At 56.6% G+C, this 20,018-nt stretch overlaps 2 protein-coding genes across 4 annotated transcripts in view; one reads left to right on the top strand and one right to left on the bottom strand.

Annotated features, from left to right (window-relative positions):
- The window catches only part of FAM234A (family with sequence similarity 234 member A), a 21,991-nt gene extending 8,910 nt beyond the window's left edge, over positions 1 to 13,081 (top strand). For both annotated transcript variants that reach the window (XM_058815689.1, XM_058815690.1), the window contains exons 3-12: positions 502 to 615; positions 742 to 930; positions 4,439 to 4,569; positions 7,395 to 7,527; positions 7,978 to 8,116; positions 8,405 to 8,545; positions 8,902 to 8,980; positions 9,407 to 9,559; positions 10,261 to 10,363; positions 10,509 to 13,081. In XM_058815689.1, the coding sequence (XP_058671672.1) occupies positions 502 to 615; positions 742 to 930; positions 4,439 to 4,569; positions 7,395 to 7,527; positions 7,978 to 8,116; positions 8,405 to 8,545; positions 8,902 to 8,980; positions 9,407 to 9,559; positions 10,261 to 10,363; positions 10,509 to 10,720 (1,394 nt within the window). In that variant the 3' untranslated portion in view covers positions 10,721 to 13,081. The remainder of the gene's footprint in view (positions 1 to 501; positions 616 to 741; positions 931 to 4,438; positions 4,570 to 7,394; positions 7,528 to 7,977; positions 8,117 to 8,404; positions 8,546 to 8,901; positions 8,981 to 9,406; positions 9,560 to 10,260; positions 10,364 to 10,508) is intronic.
- A 1,312-nt stretch (positions 13,082 to 14,393) lies between these two features.
- Positions 14,394 to 18,328, bottom strand: RGS11 (regulator of G protein signaling 11). Of its 2 annotated transcripts, XM_058816155.1 has the most exons (16): positions 18,232 to 18,328; positions 17,872 to 17,922; positions 17,682 to 17,788; positions 17,560 to 17,611; positions 17,396 to 17,454; positions 17,182 to 17,258; positions 16,987 to 17,068; positions 16,796 to 16,864; positions 16,169 to 16,198; positions 16,025 to 16,086; positions 15,689 to 15,802; positions 15,468 to 15,583; positions 15,013 to 15,100; positions 14,773 to 14,911; positions 14,622 to 14,704; positions 14,394 to 14,549 (listed from the first exon to the last, which is right to left on the bottom strand). In XM_058816155.1, the coding sequence occupies exons 1-16, from the start codon at positions 18,326 to 18,328 to the stop codon at positions 14,423 to 14,425; spliced, it is 1,353 nt and encodes a 450-aa protein (XP_058672138.1). In that variant the 3' UTR covers positions 14,394 to 14,422. The 2 variants fall into 2 exon arrangements, with proteins under 2 accessions (XP_058672138.1, XP_058672139.1); XM_058816156.1 differs by lacking the exon at positions 17,560 to 17,611 and having other exon boundaries at positions 17,396 to 17,473.
- Between the last annotated feature and the right edge of the window lie 1,690 nt (positions 18,329 to 20,018).

The following is a 20,018-nucleotide window of genomic DNA, read 5'->3' on the forward strand; positions in this document are numbered from 1 at the left end:
AATCTTGTGTGCAGTAGGTTGTTCGGGATGTGCTGTAAATGCAGAGATAGTGCTCACAGCAGGGACTGAGCTGTGTGTGGTGCTGCAGACACCCCAGGTGCTGCTACTCTGAGCTCAGGAAAGCTGCTTTTAGCTGCTAAAAATATGGAGTATCTGGGTTTTGTGGGGCTTGGGTGGGGCTTCTTTATGCTTTGAGAATACCAGCCCCACTCCAAGATCACAGTTGTTCTTTGTTCAGCATAGTTCAAATTCTGGCTGCTTGCCTCTTAAAAAAGACATCCTCTGGGGAACAGCAAATTGAAAAAATTGTTTGGCACTAACTTCTTGTCCTTGGTACTTGTGTACGTGATTTTTTTTCATATAAAAGCCAATTTGTCCTGATGTTACACTGTCCAGGATGGAGGCAGTGAGTAGGTCTCTAGGAATTTGTGTTTTGCTCCAACTTTCTCTGCTGTGGGCTTAGGAAATCCTCACCAGAGCCTGGCTTGTGTTCTCTTGCAGTGCCCTACCCGTTCCTTGCTATAGCAGATGTGAGTGAAGACAAAGTACAAGATGTGGTCTTTGCATTCAAATCTGGCAACAGCAGCAGATTCAACATGTCCTGTCTGGATGAAGGTACCTGATCCACAAAGGGCTCTCCTTTCTCTTCCAGTTCCAGTTAGGGGCTGGGGAGAGGAGCTGGCTGAGTCCCAGCTCCTGGGTGGTGCAGGGGCAGCTCCCTCTGACCCCTCTTGTCCCCAGGGCTGCCATCTCCCTGTGCCTTCATCGCTGCAGTGTCTGGCAGGAATGGCAGCGTGCTCTGGGAGAGCCCAGCTGCAGAGGAGGTGCAGTGGCTGCAGTGTGACATCCAGCAGCTGGGCACAGCAGCAACCCCAGGCTGCATCGTGGTGGAGAGGCCACTGTCCCTTACAGCAGTCAACCTGAACACAGGTGAGTGCCAGCAGAGCTCTGCTGCCACACAGGGCATGGGCCACTTGCTTTCCTCACCTGGTGGCCTCCAGGGAGGATGTCAGTGTGACATGAACATGAAGAACATGGCACTGGGTATTTATTTGTTGTTTGGAAGCCTTGCCAGAGCTGCTTGCTGGGCGTTGAGGAGCGCGTGCCCTCAGCCTCGCTGTTCCAAAGGTTTGCTGGGGGTTTGTGCCAGCCACTGTTTCATAAGAGCAGTGTTCCAAGAGCTTTTGAAGCAGGAGGAGCAGTCACTAGCTGTGTTACTTTGTGCTCCCCAGGGTTAGACACAAACCTGCACCTGCAACATTTCCCAGTTATTTGTGTGTATGTGCCAGGAGTGCCTGCTGTGGCAGGAGGAGTGGGAGTTCCAGGCATTTATGATTTTAAAGTTGTCAAGGAGAGCACTTAGGATAAGTGTTTGCCAGTCTGTTTCAGTAGTCTACAATTCTGCCTAGTTCCTCTGGAAAGGTTTCTTCCTTTCTAAACTTAGAGGTGGAGAAATTCATCATCATCATCTTGCCTAACGTGGGTGGGGGTAAGGAGTGCCTGTACTACTTTAGGAACACTGATCATCTGCTGCACCTTGAACCCTCCTTGCTGGTGAAGCCTAAAATACATTTCCATCTTGGAGGTCACTCTTTCAAAGGTCTAAACAATATATATTCTCCCTAGGATCCCATTCTTTGTATCTGGTATTAAACCCCTCACACCCTGTTTTCCAAAAATTGGAAAAAAGAAATAGCAAGAGGTACAGCTCTAAGGAATCTGAGGAAAATCAGGTGTAGCTTTTAATTTCTAGTGTATAGATGGAAGTGCAGATACACACAGAGCTAGAAAGTTTCTGTACCGGCAGAGGCCTCTTATCACCATTTCCCTCATGTGTAGGCTTTAGCACAGGTTATTTTTAGATTATTAATGAAGTAGGTACATTCAGGTCAAAGTGTAGAAAGTTGGCTGTGGAGCCAAAGGCTTGTAACTAATGACAGCCATAAAGGCAAGTGTGGAGAGGAGCCAGGCTAAGCTACAGGTCACAGCAATACAGGGAAGAAAACATTCCATAGATAACTTCAAAGCAAGAGAGGAAAAAAATGCATCAGAAAAGTGAGTAACCCAGGAGTTTATGTATTTAATGCCTTTTTGCTATTAAGTAGGTTAAAAATGGTTTCTGAGCTTAGCTGACTGGGGGTTAGGAGGGCAGAGCAGAATAAAATGTATTTAAATAGGCTAAATGTATTCAAAGAGGCAAAGTCTAACTTACATCACAGTGTGCTAAAAACAGTAGCCAGCACAATCTTTAGCTGTTAATGATTCATCATCGTGGAGGATTTGGTGAGATTCCAGGGCTCTCAGGCTGTCTAGCCCCTGCCTGTAGGAAGATTGAAGGAGAGATAGGCAGATTATCATCTGAATGTGTCTGATGTGGTTTTGATCTTTAAATGCTGATAAAGTTAGTGGTTTTTTTATCAGTTGAAGTTGTTCTAAGTCCTGCTTTCTTCATTGCCACAAGGAGTGACCAGAGTGGGCAGGAAGGGAAGTGTAGGAGGGCATGCTCCTGTTTGTGTGGGACATCTAACATTCCTGCATGTTTATCTTCCCAGCAAACTGGGACACATAGGAGTTTAAGATTAACTGTTCCAGGTCAGAGCAAAAGTCTTTGTAGCTGTTCATTATTCCATCTCTGCCATAGCCTGAGGCAGAGTCTCAGGAAAGAGGACAGCAGTAAGAGTTTTGTTACATCTTCTCTCTTCATCTGATCCTCCAGCAGCCTGAACAGTGAGCCCTGTGGGTGGTTCTGGTCTCCTGAGGGATTGGGCAGAAAGGGCACCATGATGATTAGATGATGGAACTGCTTCTGTGGGAGAAATCACTAAATAAACAAACCAGAACTCCAACCTGGAGAAATCTGACAGGGAGAAAAGTCTCTGCATCTGATTGAAGTGAGAACTGAGCTCAGTCTTCTGAGTTCTGATTTTATTATTCCTTCCAGACCAAAAAAAACCCAGCCCTTTCACCCAGGTTAGATTTGCAGTCTGGGCACTTGCCTGATTGCCATCTTGGCTCCTCTAGCAGTGACCCTGGGCTCTGAGGAAGCACTGCAGATGTCAGGGATGACAGTCCCATCTCCTGCTTCCTGTGCTCCCTCTGGGCTCGCTTACAGCATGGAAAACCTCTTAAATGCTGGTGTTGAATCCAGCTCACTGTCACCTGTTTCTCCTGACTCAGACTGTTCTTTTAAGAGAATAAGATATTTTCTCCCAAACTCTGTCAGCTGTCTAACCACCAAAGATTAGATCCTGGAAAATTAGAGCCTAGAAATTCACTGACAAGTGAATTTCATTAGCATGGTCTTACTCTTGTACCTTTGGACAGTCCTGGAGCTAGAATGTGGTAATTTAAAACTTCAATTCTTTCTTTTTCCTGCTTATTTTCTTTGAGGGCAAAATTCTTTGCCTTGCCATGATTTCCTAAGGAAACCAGGAAATCTGCTCTCTTCACTTCACATCTGTTGTCATAGTAACAAATCCAAGTGGTTTTTTTCAGCTTTGCAGTAAAAGCTTTGGAGCAATTCTACTAGAAATACAGCCTGCCTTAAATTATTGCAGACAGCATCAAGTAGTAATTCTTTGGCTTTCAGTCCAGCTGCCTTCCTGACAAAGAGCAGATGATTACTTTGCATTCCTGAAATGATAATTGCTGTGTGTGATGCTGGGTAAAGGGGAGGGTAAACATTTGCCCTGGGAGCACCTAATCAGACACTGAAATGTTCATTAGAAAGAAAAACCCCCAGCAGTGTCCTCCCTGCCAGATTCCACTGCAAATTCCACTGGGCAGTGACTGGAAAGTGGCCCACAGCTGTGGACAGTGGATGGATAGAGCCACTCAAGTGGTCTAGAGCTGTTGAAGAGAAACCCACACCAGCCACTCCCCTGTTTGTTAAAAAGCAAATCTTTTGTTATCTCAGTGTACAAATAAGTTTGTGGGGTGTGTGTTCTTCAAACAAGGGAGAGGTGGGATGTGGCCTGAGCTGTCAGGGGGGAAACATCTGCAGGAACATCTGCAGGAGGCAAGTTGCAGCAAAGAAGGTTCTGCCAGGAGTTGCAGCAGCTCTGGTCAGAATTCAGCTGCTTTATGGTCTCAAAATGTCTGTGCAGATTTAAGTGCACAGCAGCAGGGATTTAGATCACAGCAAAGGCTTTTCCCTGCCATGAACATGCTGGGAAGCTTATTAACCAAAGGCACAAGGGAGGCAAGCTGTTCTTTGTGCCAGGGTGTTTGGGTGCATTCCTGCTGGCAGCTGGGATTGCTTTCCAGTGTAAGAGGAAACTATGGATACTGGGCTTCATTGGGAATGCAGAAAAGCAAGGAAGTACCCCATGATCAGCATAAATGTGGCAGGTTTGTGGTGCTGATGGGCTGGGACAGGAGCATTAATAACCTTTCAACCTAAGATGCCTTTTAATGACTGATTCCCACTGTGTTCCAGGGGAAGTTCTGTGGAGGCAATCCCGTGACTTTGGAGCTAATTACACTGTGCTGACTCCTTTATCAGCGATTCCAGATGTGGATAATGATAAAGTTCAGGACCTGATGATCTTTATTACTAAAGAAGGCCAGGTATGTCATCCTGATGCTCTGATAAGCCTGGTGGCTGCCACGGAGGATGGCAGGAATGCTGTTTATTTGCACCTTGTAGTCTCAGAGGAAGTGTCCAGAGGCCTCTGGTTTCTGTGGGTTTGGGGTGGGTTCTTTCCCACCCTCCAGAGATGTACTCCCAAATCAGCACAAGTGTTTTATGGTTTAAAAAAAATGAAATAAATCAAAGAGCTGGGCAGTAATCCCTCCCCGTTTTCAGTGTGCTCTCCTCACTGCATGTTCCTATGCTGTCTGGGGAGTGAGCTGGGGCAAGATGAGCTTGCATTTTTCTGCTTCTCTGCTTAGAGAAGTGGAAGTGAACAAACCCTGACAGCTTTGGTTCTTAGATCAAAGCACAGCTGACAGTCAGTGCTTTTGTACCAGCACTGCCCTTTTCTGATCCCTTCCCTCTCTCTGCCTGTGGTCTGCTTTGCACTGTTCTTCCCATTGTCACTGTGCTGGTTCATTCTGATCTGAGTTCATTAGTGGAACAGCTGCTGGTGGTGTTATCTCCCTCCAAATGTTGCTTCTCCCATTTCTGAGAGGGGGAATGTCATGTACCCAGAGCAGTTTTTCTGCTAAAACATCTCCATCCATGATGGAGTGGCACAGCATTGTCTGCATGCCCAGTGTGTCCTGTTCAAAGCACACAAGTTCCAGCTCCCTCTGGGTCTGATGGGAGCAGTGGGAGCCCCATGTCCTCATAGCAGAGTCATTAAGGTTGGAAAAGACCTCAGAGATCATCGAGTCCAACCTGTGACCAATCCCTGCCTTGTTACCACCCCAGAGCACTGAGTGCCACCTCCAGGCTTTCCTGGGACACCTCCCACAGTGGTGACTCCACCACCTCACTGGGCTGCCTCTTCCAATGTTTAACAACCCTTTCCGGGAAGAAATTGCTCCTGGTGTCCAACCTGAACCTCCCCTGGCACAGCTTGAGGCCATTTCACCTTGTCCTGTCCCTTTTTCCCTGTGAGCAAAGCCTGACTCCCACCTGGCTGCCCCCTCCTGTCAGGGAGTTGCGAGAGAGAAGGTCCCCACTGGATCTCCTTTTCTCCAGGCTGCGTCCCCACAGCTCCCTCAGTTCCATCTCAGACCCTTCCCCAGCTCTATTCCCTTCCCAGGACCTGCTCCAGCACCTCAGTGTCCTTTGGAATTGAGGGGCCCAGAACTGGGCACAGCAGTCAGGTGTGGCCTCACCAATGCCCAGTACCAGGGCAGAAGCATTTCCTTGGCCCTGCTGGCCACCCTGTGGCTGATACAAGCTAGGTGCCATTGGCCTTCTTGGCCAATGTCCTCCATAAGAAAATAGGGTTTTGCTGTCCAGGGCATTGTTGTTGCCAGAGTCATCAGAAATTCCATCTTCTCCACCTCCTACAGTTCTCTCTGTTTTCTTTCCTCCTTGCTTTTGCTATCCCAGTTGTCTCAAGACTTTTGTTTTTTTAATCTTAGGCAGCCAAGAAAAGTTTGAATGTAGCCTCTGTTCTGCAAGACTGCCTTTTGATCTGTTTTCCATTTTAGCTCTCTTGCTATCTTGGTATGAAATCCCTTCCTCCCTCTGGATTTGGCAAGCACTTTCCCAACTTAAGGAAAAGTATGTTCTCTTTTGAGAATCATGCAAATGCAGGAGCTGGAGTGGAGATCTGCAGCTTGGAAAGGGCTGGTCAGGAGGGAGATTCAGCACTCAAGTGGAGGAGCTTTGCTGCTATCCAGGGCTGCAGCTGAAAGGAGAAGCTGTGAGCAGTCTGTGGAAGGGTCTGTGTGCAGGGGGTGAGAGGGCAGCATTTCCAGAGAATCCCATTGACCCCTCCCTGCTGCAAGTTTCAGCACAAATACATTCCAGAAAATGTGATGGTTTTCGGGATCCATCTCCTGTGGCAACACAGAGGGCTTGGCAGTGCAGCAAGGAAAATGTTGTGTTTCTCACTCCCTGTGTAAATAAATACCCCTGGCTGTCACTGTCCCAGGGCAGCCCCTGGAGCAGTAAAGGTGCAGCTGACCTGCCAGAGCTGGTGTGTGTCTCCTCCCAGTGCAGGAGGCTGGGAATAGCTGCTGGATGTGTGGTTTTCCCTCTCCAGCCATGTTCTCGTTCTCCCTTTTTCACCTGCCTGACTCTCCAGATTTGGTTTGGATTTCCTTTGCTTTCCAGTCCCTCCCTCTCAAGGTAGAGGGAAGGGTTCCTGCCTGACTCAGCATCTCTGATGGATGGTATTTCTCCTGGTCAGGTGTTTCATTTGTCCCTAAAGTCCATTGCACTCCCTAGACTCTGGCTGTTGCTCAGATATTTAAATCTGATCCTGACTTTAACCTTTATTCTCCTGAGTGAAATATTTTTAGTGGATTTTGTTACCCTGCACAAAGAATAGAAAGAAACCTTTCAGCTCTTTTATCTTCTTGGACTCACATGAGCCTAAGGAGGAGTAGATTAGGGCACTTATAACATTTAGCAGAGCTGCCATGTGAAGCCAAGTTTCCCATGTCCATGTGCTGCATTGTTGCTGACATAGGTCATCTCCATCTGAGACTTGCATGGATCTTTGCTGTCCTTACAGAGCTGGGGCTGCTGTTCCACAGTCTGTAAGGAGGGTGGGTGGCAGGGGTAGCAAATTCTCAGAGCAGCTGGCTGTGCTGGAAGTGGTTTTCAAACTTCCAGAAGAATTCAGAGCAGAGGTGTCACCAAACTCATGCCCACTCCTCCAGAACCAGAGAGAGACTTCCCATCCAAGCCTGTGCTGCTCCCATTCAGTTGCTGTTTGGTACCAGCTTTAACCTTGTTGCTTGTTGTCTGTAATCCCTTCCCTGAGCAGGTGAAGGTCTCCATCTATTCAGGAAAAACTGGCCAGCAGCTTGGCTCCACGGGCAGCCTGAGGGTGGATGGCACCGCTCGCCACGTCCGGCTGCAGCTGCACTCCTCCTCCTCCTACTTCCTTTTCTACACAGGTACAGCTCTGCTGGGGAATTCAGTCTGCAAGAGTGATTGTAGCTGAGATCAGGGCTAGTAAACATCATCTGACAGTGTGGTTTGCATTCTTACAAGCTGTGTGGAGCTTTCACCTAGTCAGAGCGCTGTTTGGGGGGGGCTTCTGCTTAAACTGCAGTTTGTTATGTACTGTAGTGATTTTATTTAACAAATGTCAAGCATGAAAGGATTAGGCAGTCATTTATAGCAAATGATTACTGTGGAACACTTGGATTATGAACAGATAAAATGTTAAAAGCATTCAATAGCAGGCTTGAGTCTCAAAATACCACTACAACTCTATGATGCAAGCCCTAAAAATATAGTTGATCTGACAGATCTGGAAAATCATAGAGTTCAGAGCAAGGGCAGGATAACTTATCTCTCTCATCTCTCTCATTCTTGTCTTTTTTTTTTTTTTTTTTCCACAGAGAAGTCTATCTATGCATATTCCCTGAAAGATCTGTGCAGTACAGTAGTTGGGGTGGAAGCTAAGCTTCCCAGCTTCCAGCTGGATTCTCATTTGGAGAAGAACATTGACCATGCCACGCACCTCTTATCCCCTCTCAGGTGTGAGGTTATGTCTTGGAGGCTGGTGGAGTGGAGGGGGGTGGTGTTCCTGACAGGATGGCCTGGTGGGACTTTGTTCTCTCCTGGCTATGTGGTTTTTGGACTAGGAGCACATCCAGAGTTCAGGACAAGGGTTGGTGTCAATGGCTTCATCAGGGATTCACAGAAAAGCAGAGAAAGCACATTGGGGTTTCCTATTTGGATTTACTGTGCAGGGAAAAATCTCCAAACCTCACAGTGAAACCATCCATGGCCTAAAAGCTTAATCCTTTCTCTGTCCTTGTTCAGCTTTGAAGACATTCGCTACCTGACAAAAGTTCCTGGGCACTCACGGGACAACATCTTGGTTGTGGACTCAGAGATGGCCAAACTGATCAGCACAAAGGATCTCCACACTGTGTGGACCCTCAATGTGTCCCGTGTTTTGAGGTAGTGTTCTCACTGTGGGCCAGATGTGGCATTTCCAGGGTCCCAGCAGCAGCAATGTCCTGGCAGATGCAATTCTTTTTTTGCCTGGGTCATATCTTGATCTTGCTTATTGTGTTGTGTTCCCTCAAATGCTGGGAGCTGCTTCAGGATGGGGGAGCTCAGAGCTTGGCTTGCTCATTTTGTGCCTGCTGTGATGTGGCTGGGCTCAGAGCTGGGGTGGTACCAGGCCAACCCCATGTTATGCAGTCAGGTCTCTTACCAGGGCAGGTGTGGGAGGATGGAGGCAGCTGGGAAAGCAAAGTGTGCCCAACCATGAGGGTGGGTTCAGGTCTGTCCCTGCTCTTTCTCTCCCTCAGTGAGCCCCTGCTCGGTTCCTACAAACCTGATGCCCATGGCGTTGTCCTGGAGAGTGAAATTGGACCCAACAGGAAGAAGGTTTGAAATTCCTTCCTTTTAACTTCCCATTTCTCTGTATGTCACAGCTCAAGCAGGAATTGAGCCAAGGACAGTTGGTGGGATGTGTTCCCTCTGGCTGATTTTAGGAAGCTTTAAGCTGTGAAATGATCTCTTTCAACAGGTTATTGAAGCCAGCTCAGGCACTTTAATTCTCTTCTCAGCAAGAGGCTTCAATGACAGAACTTTGAATCCCTTGAAGTAGCTGCAGAACTTGTGATTTTTCTCTAACATGGCCAACCCCAGTCTCACATCTCTGTGATGCTCTGCTTCAGATATTTCCCCATCTTCCCATGTGTCACATACTCATTCCCATAGACAGTGTGAGGAGAGACAGCTGACCCGACTTCTCTCTCATGGCTTGTGAGCTGCCTTTGTCATGAGTTCCTTTTCTTTCTTCCCTGCTAGGTTATGATTGTTGAGAGTGAGTCTGGAGCAGTCCAGTGGGAGCTGAAGCTGAACTCAGGCCCAGGGAGCCCTGGCCCAGCCACCCTTCCCACTGCGGATCACCGCTCTGCCTTCCTCATGTGGGGAGACTTCCAGGAGCCAGGCAATGACACAGTGAGTGCTGCTGGGGGCTGCTCTTCTCCAGGCTCTGGGCCAGAATTGGGTGCAGTTACCCCTTTCTCAGTGCTGATATTCCCACTGACCCTGCAGCCTCATGCACTGGGTGTGGGGGCCATGTCCCTGCAGGTGGTGGTGGCACTGGCAGCTTTTGTCATCCTTAGCGTGGTTATGTAGAGAAAATGAAATTGGTGACTCTGTGAGCAAAGTCACTGCCCTGCCTTAGTGTGGCACTGTCTGTGAGGTGGGAGGCTTCTGGCCTTGTACCTCTGGAGTTGCTGCTGTTTCCCTGGGAGCCACATGAATATCCTCTCTGTGCCCCAGGCAGCCTCAGGCAGCCTCAGCGCACAGCTCAGCTGCTTGCAGAGCGCTCGGGGCAGTGACAGGCAGCACTGGTGACAGTTTGTGTCTCAGAGGCTGCTGAAGCACCAGCTGAACTTCCTCTGCTTTCCTTGCTTGCTCTGCCAGCCCTGAGGCAGAAATCTGTGTGCTCCCTGCAGGAGACAGGCCAGCTATTTGCAGGAAGCTCGGGGTGGGAAGGAGAGCAATGAGCAAAATCCCAGCTCTTGTCCTGATGGCATCGGTCAGGCTGAGCTGGGCTGACACGGACAAGTGTCTGGCTGGGTGTGAGTAATGCTGAGCCTGGTGCTGCTGCTGTGTCTGGGATAAGGTGTGAGTGTGTGTCCTGTTGGTTGCAGAGACCCAGAGCTCCTCTCCAGAAGCTCTACCTTTTCCACCCTTCCTACACTAACGTCGTGTTGGAGCTCCGCAACAGCACCGACCAAATCATCGCGTTCACTGGTGAGTCCTCTCCTTGCAGCCCTCCAGAAGGAGCTGCAGGAGGACCCTGGTCCCTCCTGGTCCCTCCATGTCCCTGTGGGGAGGTGGGTGTGGTGGCCAGCCCAGCACAGGAGGCTCAGGCTGTTTCTGTGTGCTCCTGTTGCAGCGGCGCTGTTTGAGCGCAGCCGTCACGCCTGCTACGTGCTGCTGCGGGGTCCCCAGCCCAGTGAGGGGCCAGGCCCCGTGTCCCTGATGAAGAGGAAACTGAAGGAGGATGTGGCAGTGAGCAGGGTGCTCTGGCTGCGCCGCACGCCCGGGGATGAGGAGCAGCACATCCGGGACCGCCTGTACAGGATGCGATTCCAGAGCCGAGATTGAGCGGAACGGGAACGGGAGAGGCTGCCCTGCTCTGCAGCCCCGCTCTCAACAAGCCCAGAGCCTGCAGTCCCATGGCAAGCTGCCTTTCTTGATCCACAAACCAAAGTGGGGCTGGCAGGGAAGCACCCCCAGTGTCCAGGGACGCCCAGGCTGTGTCCGTCCTCAGAGCTGATGGGACTTCAGTGCTTGGCCACCACTGAAGTGTCACCAGCTCGGGGAGGAGGGCTTTCCCCTCCGTCCCTCTGTGCCCACAGAACTCTGCTGACTCAGGAGTGTGTCTGGAGGAAAACATGTGCTTGCTGAGGTGCCAGAATTGATGATTTCTGGGATGCCTGAGAAGTGGAGTTGGATGTCTGGGAAGTGGAGTTTGCTGTGTGGTGTTAGATTTCCTTTCTGAGTCAGCTCTCCTGGCTGGGGAGAGGTGCTTGGCTGTAAGTTGATTTGCAATTACCCTCTCCTGGATTTGCTTCTGTAGTTTGGGGGAATTGTGGTGACCCCAGCCATGGCTGTGGTGTGTCTGGTGTCACTTGGGCCAGCAAAGCACAGGTTAAAGTGTCATTCTACTTAGCAAATGGCCTTTTTACCAAGAACAGCCCCATGTGTCCTACTCTGCAGTCACCAGCCTGCCTGTGTCTGTGTCCTCTGCTGCTTCCTTCCCAGCCAGGCTGTGCAGTGTTGGTGGCACCAGGAGGGAGCTGGTCTCCCACCTGATGGATGCATCAATGTTCCTCCCTTCCCTCTGCCTGCTTATAGGTGGTGAGAGATCCACCCTGAGCCCAGGCTGGCTGTCCCTGGAGGTGCCATCACCACCTCTCCAGCTTTAAGGAACCAGAGGATCTGGCTTGAGTAGAATTGCACTTTAACCTTTTCTGGGAGCTGGGATTGCTGCTGTGGGAAGCCCTGGCAGTGCCAGCACCCTGCTCATTCAGCCTTGCAGCTGCTGAGGAGCCTTCTCCCAGCACTGTTCCTGCTGCCAGGAGGAGGGCAGGAGCTCTGTGCTGCCTCCCTGCCCATGCAATTGGAGTGATGCTGGGTGAGGATCCTCAAGCACTCTCCTCCCTGCCCAGCCTGCTGTCCTGAGGGGATGGGACAGGTTTCTGTGTGAAGATGCCATGTTTCTCCATGCAGCACCATGAGGTGTTTGCTCTGCCCTGTCCTCATGGGTGCCAGTGCAGGCTGTAGAAACAGAGCCTTGAAAACATTTTGAACCAGCTTCTCAGTCCTGAAAATAAAAAATAGACCTAAAAATAACCTCTCTCAGGCTCTGCAGTGCTGGAGGGGGTTTGGCCAGTGCCTCCCTCCCTTGCTGAGTCTGACCCTGGGGGATGTGTAGAAACACTGTAGGATGGGAATGTGCAGCATCAGGCATCAGCTCCTCCCTTCAGCCACTGCTGGGCTGAGTGTGCCCCTGGGCAGCTGCTATCCCCAGCTCAGAGCACAGCCCCAGCCCTCCCAGGCTGCCTGGGCACCTCCTCTTCCAGCCCTGTCTGCCCCATACCCTGGGCAGTGCAGGGAGCAGCCCTGGGGTGTGTGGCTGTGCAGGAAGCCAGGGGTGCTCTCTGCAGATGCTCCACAACCTTCAGAGCACCCTGGGCTCAAAATGTTGGGGTTGCCCCTCTGCCTTTCTTCCCAGCTGTTTTCTGAGGAGTGCAGGGAGGTTTCCCAGCTGTGTCCCCCAGCTTGGGTTTGCTCTTTAGGCCTGACAGCCCCCCTGTCTCTGTGCCAGTGTTGCAGCCATGAGAGGGCTGCACTGAGGCTGCCCTCGGCCAGCTGGGGCAGGGCACAGGGCTGGGCACCGGGCTGGGCACCCCAGGCTGGCACTGCAGCCCAGCCTGAGTGCTGGGTCTGGGTTGTTTCCTGCTGAGATTCCCCTGGCCAGGAGCAAGGGGAATGCCTGGGCTGTGTTCTCATCACACTCTCCCTCCTCAGATCCCTACCCAGACCTGACCTTCCCATAGGCACACTGAATGTTCCTTGAGGGGAGCTGGATTTTCAGCTTGGAGGAGCTTTCCTGGCTTTAAGTTGTCCAGAAGTGTTTCTGGACAGTTTGGAAACGCAGATTTCGCTGTGGCAGCTCAATTAAACGCATCAGTGCCAAACCAGCACCTTCTTAACAAAACCAGTCTGTTTCCAGCTTGTTTCCTGTGTAATTTTTTTTTTCTTTTTGCAGTATTTGATGAATGACTTTGTGCCTTGATTCAATAACTCAGCTGGGTGGCAATGGCTATATCACTGTGTTATGTGTTAGTGTGGTTTTTAACTCTGAGACTGTTTGGTTTGCTTCTTTAACTTATTGCAAATTGTGCCCTACAGGACTCGCTCTAACCAGAATGGTTTCAATAAATCCTCTTTTGCATTGTTTGTAAATGGTGCCCTGCTTTGATGTTGGAGGTTATACAAGATTTGGGATTTTTTGTCAGCCCTTTGAGTGACCTCCTCAAGGCAGAACCCCCTTCCTTGGGAGGGATCCAGGAGTCCTGGTGATGCTTTGATGGCTGAGCTGCTGCCCTGTCCTGCTGTGGGCAGGTGATGGAGCAGGAAAAGGGAGAAGGCAGCGTGTGGAGAGAGGCTGCAGTTAGATAACGAGGCCGGGCCAGCCCGTCCCTGCCCCCCCGGGGCTCTGTGACCTGGTTTTACACCCCAGATTCCCTCTGCAGTCCATCAGCACGAAAATCTCATGCCGGGGTTTGGATCTGGATCAAGCCGGAGGGAGACGCGTGGCGGGCGCTGTCTCCTGGAGCTGGGGCCATCTGTCACTGCACCCAGGGCCCCGCTCCACCCTGGCACCGGGGCTCCAGCAGCTTCCCCCGCCCCAGCAGGGAGCTGAGAATGCCCCTCGCTCTGTGCCAGGCTCTGTGGCAGGGCAGGATCACCCCCAGCATGCCAACCTCCCGTGCGTGCTAGCCAGGATCCAGGATGGCACCTCCTTGTCCCTTTGGGGCTGGAGCTGTGCCCAGCTCTGCCCTGTGGGTACGTGTGGAGCAGGCTGGGCTCCGGGGCTGAGCACTGCTGGCCATCACCCCCCTCTCCTTTATGTAACCACCAGCGATAATCCTGTGCAGCTGGGGCTGTGCTCCCGGCAGGGGAATAATCCTGCCCGGCGATCCCCAGCCTTGCTCAGATTAACAGCACTGCACAGCAGAGTGGCTCAGCTGCCAGCCCTGCTCCTGGTGCCCCTGCCAGCCCACAGGGCCACTCCAGAGGCCTTTTGTCCCCGCCAGGGTGTGGGTGGCGCACCCTGAGTGCCAACTGGGCCGTGCCAGGCTGGTGCTGCCCCTGGGAGCCTCAGGTCGGTGGGTGCTGGCTGTGCCATGGCAGATCTGGTCCCCTCCCGGCCCTGCACCCTGGCTGGCTGCTGCAGGCATGGCAGGACATCGCCTCCAGCCCAGAGAACGGCTCTCAATCCAGAAATGGGCAGCACTTTGTGCCTCTCCCACCCTGCCGACACCTCCCTGGCCCCTCTCCCCAAGAACCACGGCAGCCTGCGGTGTTTCCCGTGCGGTTTTACTGTGCCCGGGCTGGGGAGCAGGGGTGACCCCGCACCAGGCCGGCTGGGTGCGGCTCCCCGAGGGGGGACAGGGGCTGCGGGGATGTGAGCGGGGTCAGCCTGGCTCCGGGGGGGTTATGGCTTCTCTCCTTCAGTGCTACTGCCGGCAGGGGCTGGCTGTGCTGGGTCGGGGCGCTCCGGGGCTCTCAGCTCTCTCAGCTCTCCTCCTCGGGGACCGGGGCCGTGGAAGGGCTCCTGCTCCTCTCCTCGGCATCGCCCGCGGGCAGCAGCAGCGCCGGGCTGGGGCTGGAGTGCCGCTGTTTGCGCATGAAGGGGAAAACCCTGCGGGCAGAACCGGGTCAGAACCGGCGGGGACCACCCCTGGTGGCCCCAGGGGACAGTCCCTGCCCTCACCGCTTCTTGGTCTCCGGGGGAATGACGGCCTCGGCCAGGAGGTTCTTGTAGAGGTCCGACTTGAGGAAGCGTGGGTAGGAGTCCTGGGCGAGCAGAGAGGTCAGGATCGATCCTGCCCAGCCCTGCTCTGCCCAGCCCTGCCCTCACCCACCTTCTTCATCAGCATGTAGATGTGCATCTGCGCATCGTCCATCACGTAGCGATGGGGCGTCTTGATGCCCTCCAGGGTTCTCTCCATCGTCTTGCTGTCGATGTTCACCCAGCGCGTGGCCCCGGGCGCCAGGAACTGCCTGGGGAGCCACAAACGTGCTGAACCCGGCCCTGCCCTGGGCAGAGCACCGGGATGGCCTCACCAGCCCCAGCCCTTCCTCCTGAAGCCACTGGCACTCACTGGTAGATGGAGTCCACGATCTCGGCGATGCGGGACTGCTCCCCGTAGCGCAGCTCCTCACACGCCTCCCAGAAACTCAGGTTCTCAGCTGGGGAGGGGACACGGTGCTGGGAATGGGGACACTGGGCACCCCTCATGGGCAACCCCCAAAGGCCACCATGGCTGGGTATGTGTCCCCTGGGACAGGGAGAGCCAGCTGGGGCAGGGAAACTGGGGCAGATAACTGGGAGTACTGGGATGTGGTAGGGCTGAGGAATGGCAGGACACAGCAATGGGTTGGTTTGGTGGTGTTGGGATGGGGCAGCGGATTAGGCACTAAATGGGTTTGTGGTGTTGGGATGGGGCAGCGGATTAGGCACCAGTGGGACATGGTGGGTTTGGCAGTGCTGGGTCAGAGTGGTGGGTCTGGGGTGCCAAGACAGAGGTGTTTCAGGGCTGGGGCTGGCCCCCCTCACCACTGAACTCCTTCTTGAGGAACTCCAGGAGCTGTGTCCGGCCCAGGGGGTCGTTGATGAGCTCACTGAAGTTGAAGCCCCAGCGCTCCACGCGCAGCTTTGTAGGGGTTGTCACTCTGTGGGTGACAGTGGCATTGGGGCTGGCAGCCCATGGCAGCCTGCATGACCCCACAGACCCCACAATCCTGCAGACTGGGGCTCTGGGGGGCTGGGGCACTTACGTGGGGGCATTCATGGCCCAGTACGTGGTGTCATCCGTGATCCAGGGGTTGCTGGGCAGGCAGCCGGACATGATGGGGTCGTGGGGCACATACTGCTCGTTGAACTTGATGTACCTGCCAGGAGTGGTGGCTGGAGGAGACCAGGGCCACCAACCCCAGCCACCACGGGGACATGAATGGGACGTGGTGGGGATGTGCCCGAGCTGTGCAGAGCCTCAGCCCCACTCCCTGCTCAGGGCTGGGGTGCAGAGGTGCCAGCACCAGCTGCTGGGGTGTGGGTACACCTGTCACCCTGGCAGGGACCCAGCCGTGGCTGGGGCAGCTGCTGCCACTCACCCCTCAAGGCAGATGGAGGATTTCACCCTGGTCCTGGCCATGGCCTTCCTGCAGTACTCGATCTGGGGCCAGGCGCAGGGCAGATGTTGGGGTGCCTGGCAGCTCGTGCCCCCCAGAGCTGCCCCCACCCCTGGCCCCACTCACCTCTCGCTTGTAGTAATCCATGTTCTTGGTCTGCAAGAGACGCACGGGGCTGGGTGAGGGCACGGTGGGGCTGGGACATTGTCCTGCCCCACCACCCTGGACAATCCAGGCACCCAGTCCCCCACCCCGGGACTCTGTGTCCCATCCCCGTGGCCTCCAGCCTCATTCCCCAGCACAGCCCATGGAATAAACCCTGCCTTCCCCCCTCCACACCCCAGTGTGACACCAGCCCCGGGTTAGTGACACTTACGTGGGCACAGGACACGGCACACGGCGCAGAGAAGAGAAAGTGGGTGGTTAGTGAGGGCAGCCTGGGGGTGCTAGGGCAGCATTAGTGGGGTCACAACACTGGGAAGGGATTGGTGGCTGCTGCTGGCACCCCAGGGCTCCCTGCAGGGACCAGAGGTGCTGGCACAGAGGGATGCTGGTGCAAGGACAGACACACGGACCCTCCATGCTCAGGGTGAGGGGCACACGGATGTTAGCAGAGCTGGGCTCACCCCTCACCCCAAAATGTGGGCACAGCCTGGGGTGAACTGGATGGGCACCCACCGGGGCAGCTCTTCACCCCGGCACAGGCACTGGGTGTGCCCTGTGCCCGCTGGGGTGCCCGGACACCCCACTCACCAGCTGCACACGGGTGGTATGGCAGTTCCTGCGCTCGGGACCCTGCTCCAGCACGTTGGGGGCTCCTGGCTGCAAGGACAGCACCATGCTGGGGGCTGGGGCACCCCCTGAGCCCCTCAGCCCCGCTGTTCGGGCCGGGGCCTGCGTGGTGCCAGGGCTGCACCCCCAGCCCGCCCCCGCCCCGCGCTCACCGGGGGCCGGTTGACGAGCCAGTACGCCTGTTCCTGGCAGTCGATGACGATGCGGTCGCCCTTGCGCCGCTGCTTGGCTGCCCTGGCCGTGCAGAGGCAGCGGGGAGGTGCTGCTGGCACCCCGCCTGCCGGCACCCGGGTGCTCCATCCCGGCCGCTCCCCGGGCGCGGCGGGGCCGGCCGTGCCCGCACTCACCGGAGCTGCTCCCGCGCCTGCATCACCACGAAGTCCCACGTGTGGTTGATCCGCTTGTGCAGGAGGTTGTAGTTGTCCTGGGGAGCCACATAGGCACGGTGTGGCCCTGTCCCCTGGCCTGGCTCCAGCACAGGCACAGCCGCGTCCCCCGCCCGCTCCGGGGTGAGCAGGGACTGCCCCAGCCCATGGCAGGAGTGGGGAGGGCCCCGCTCACCTTCTCGTGCTCGATCAGGTCACCCTGCTTGCGGATGTTCTTCTTGGCCAGGTAAATGGCTGCAGGAAAGCGGCGGCGCTCAGGGGGCTGGAAGGGCTGGAAGGGCTGGAAGGGCTGGAAGGGGTCTCAGCCCACGCTGATGCCAGAGGCACGGTGGCACCTACCGTAGTCCAGCTCCGTGGCCGGCCACTTGGTGCTGGTCCAGAAGTAGGGGGTCTGCGGGGAGGAAGAGGCTGAGGAGCTGCCCTGGGGTGCCCGGGGGGCAGCCCCGGCGTTCGGGCCCTACCTGGAAGCGGTAAGGGGACTCGTCCGCCCGCAGCACCAGCGAGCGCGGGTCCTTGAGCGGGTAGATGTAGCCGTGCTTCACGATCAGGTTGCCGAGGTGCAGCGACTCTGTGCAAAGGGATTGCGGGCTGCGTGCAGGCTCGGCAGCCCAGTTGTCCCCCCGGTGCCACTGCCTGTGCCAGGGCACTCACCCTCCTCCGTGATGCCGTACTTCTGGATGAGCCACTCCACGATGTCGTTCCCTAGGGATGGAGGCCGCGTTAGTGGGGTGCAGGGGGGATCCCCACACTGATATGGGGGTGTTCTCGGCCGGGGCACCTGGCACAGCATGGCAGTGCCAGGGGTCACACGGGGTGACGGGGGCCCTGCCAAGGACGAGCGAGCGCCCGCCCCGCGCAGCCGATGCATAATTGATCCCAGCTGCAGCGCCGAGCAAGGGGCGCGGGAGGGGAGCGGCGGGGAGCGGCGGTGCTGCGGGGCTGGGGACACCCGGGGAGCTCCCGCACGCCTTCCCCACGCACCTCGAGGGGCACCCCATCGAGGGGACCCACCTGTCATGGCGTGGGGGATGACGGTGATGAGCAAGCGCTGGTTCCTCATCTTGATGCCCATGTCGGGGTCCTGCATGCTGACGATCATCCGCTCCATCTGCCGGGCAAAGAACCGCCGTTCTCAGCCCCGCCACGGCGGCTCCGGGCCTGGGCACAGCCTGGCTCCCCTCGCTGTGACCCGGGCACGCTGTGACCTGGGCACAACCCGGGTCCCCGCAACCCGACAGGGGCACCCAGTGCTCAACCTGGGGACAGCCTGGAACTCCGCAGTGCCCCAGGGCACCTTGTGCCCAGCCTGGGGACAGCCTGGCATGCCACAGCCTGACCGAGGCACCCGGCAGCCGATGCTGGAGCTGCAGACACTCATCCTCCCGGCATCCCCGGCCCGGGGAACCCCGGTTTTGGGGAGTGAGCTCTGCCGAGGCTCTGGCAGCAGCCCAGCCCGGCGTGGGGAGCAGGGCACTCAGCTCCGGGCGCTGCCCGCGGGTATTCCCTCGCGGGGCGGTTCCCGGTGCCCGTGGCGGCGCCGGGCGGGCTGTGCCCGCTGTCCCGGGCTCGCTGCGCGGTGCTGCTCCCCTGCTCCCGCCGATCCCACACCCGCTCCGCCGGCGGCCCCCGGTGCCCGCGTAACCCAGCGCAGTGTCAGCGTCCGGTCCCCACGGTCCCCGCGCCCCGTCCCCGCTACGCACGGTGCCGGTGCCCCAGTCTGCACAGTCCCAGCGCCCGGTACCCGATCCACACCGTGCCGGTGTCCTCGGCACCCCCGCCCCGCGATGCCGGTGCCCGATCCCCACAGTCCCAGCACCGGGTGCTCGCCGTGCCCGCTCCCCACGTTGGCGGTGCCCGTTTCCGCCGTGCCCCGGAGCGGCGCCCGCTCCCCGCGGGGCGGCTGCCGGTGCCGGTGCCGGTGTAGCTCACCTTGCGCAGACAGGGCATCTGGAGGCGGAGGTGCCGGCCGCGGGGGCCGCCGATGGTCATCGCGGGTGCGCGCCCCGCGCCGCGCCTCCGGCCCGGACCCGCCCCGGCCCCGCCCGGTCCCGCCCGGTCCCGCCCCGCTGCCCCCCCGCGCCTGCCGCCGCCTCCACCGGGAGCCCCAAACCCCGGCCCCGACCCCCGGGGCCGATCTGACCCTGCCCGTGGCATCCCCGGCACACCCGGCCCCCGCTGCCCCCGCAGCCTCCCGGTGCCCCGGAGGGGAACGCGCACCGCTGTGGCTGCGGGGTGGCGGCGCGGGCAGGGGGCGGGCGGAGCGCTGAGGGGACAGGAGGGATGCTCGAGGGGTGCGGGCAGCGTGCGGGGCTGCGGACAGCGCGGGCATGGTGCGGGAACTGCGAGCGAGGTGCTGGGCAGAGTGCGGGCATGGCATGGGCAGTGCCCTGAGGGTACCCAGAGGATGCTCTGGGATGCAGGCAGTGCCCTGAGATAACAGGCAGGAGGCTCCTTGGATGCAGGCAGTGCACCGAGGGTACAGAGAGGATGCTCGAGAGATGCAGGCAGTGCTCTGAGGGTACAGAGAGGATGCTCTGGGAGGCACGCAGTGCACTGAGGGTACCCAGAGGATGCTCTGGGAGGCACGCAGTGCACTGAGGGTACACCAGGAGGCTCGCGGGGTGCGGGCAGCGCGGGGCGGGCGCGCCCGGCGATGAGCTCACTGCAGTCTCGCCGCCCACGAGCGGCGGGGCTGGAGCCGCCGAGGGGCGGGGGCGGGCGGGGGCGGGCAGCGGAGCCGCCGCGTCTGCGGGAGCCGCCGCCGCCCCGCCGGGCCGCGCCGGGCAGCGCCGGGAAGC

Source organism: Ammospiza caudacuta, chromosome 17, assembly GCF_027887145.1.
Source record: "Ammospiza caudacuta isolate bAmmCau1 chromosome 17, bAmmCau1.pri, whole genome shotgun sequence".
NCBI classification, from domain to species: Eukaryota; Metazoa; Chordata; class Aves; order Passeriformes; family Passerellidae; genus Ammospiza; species Ammospiza caudacuta.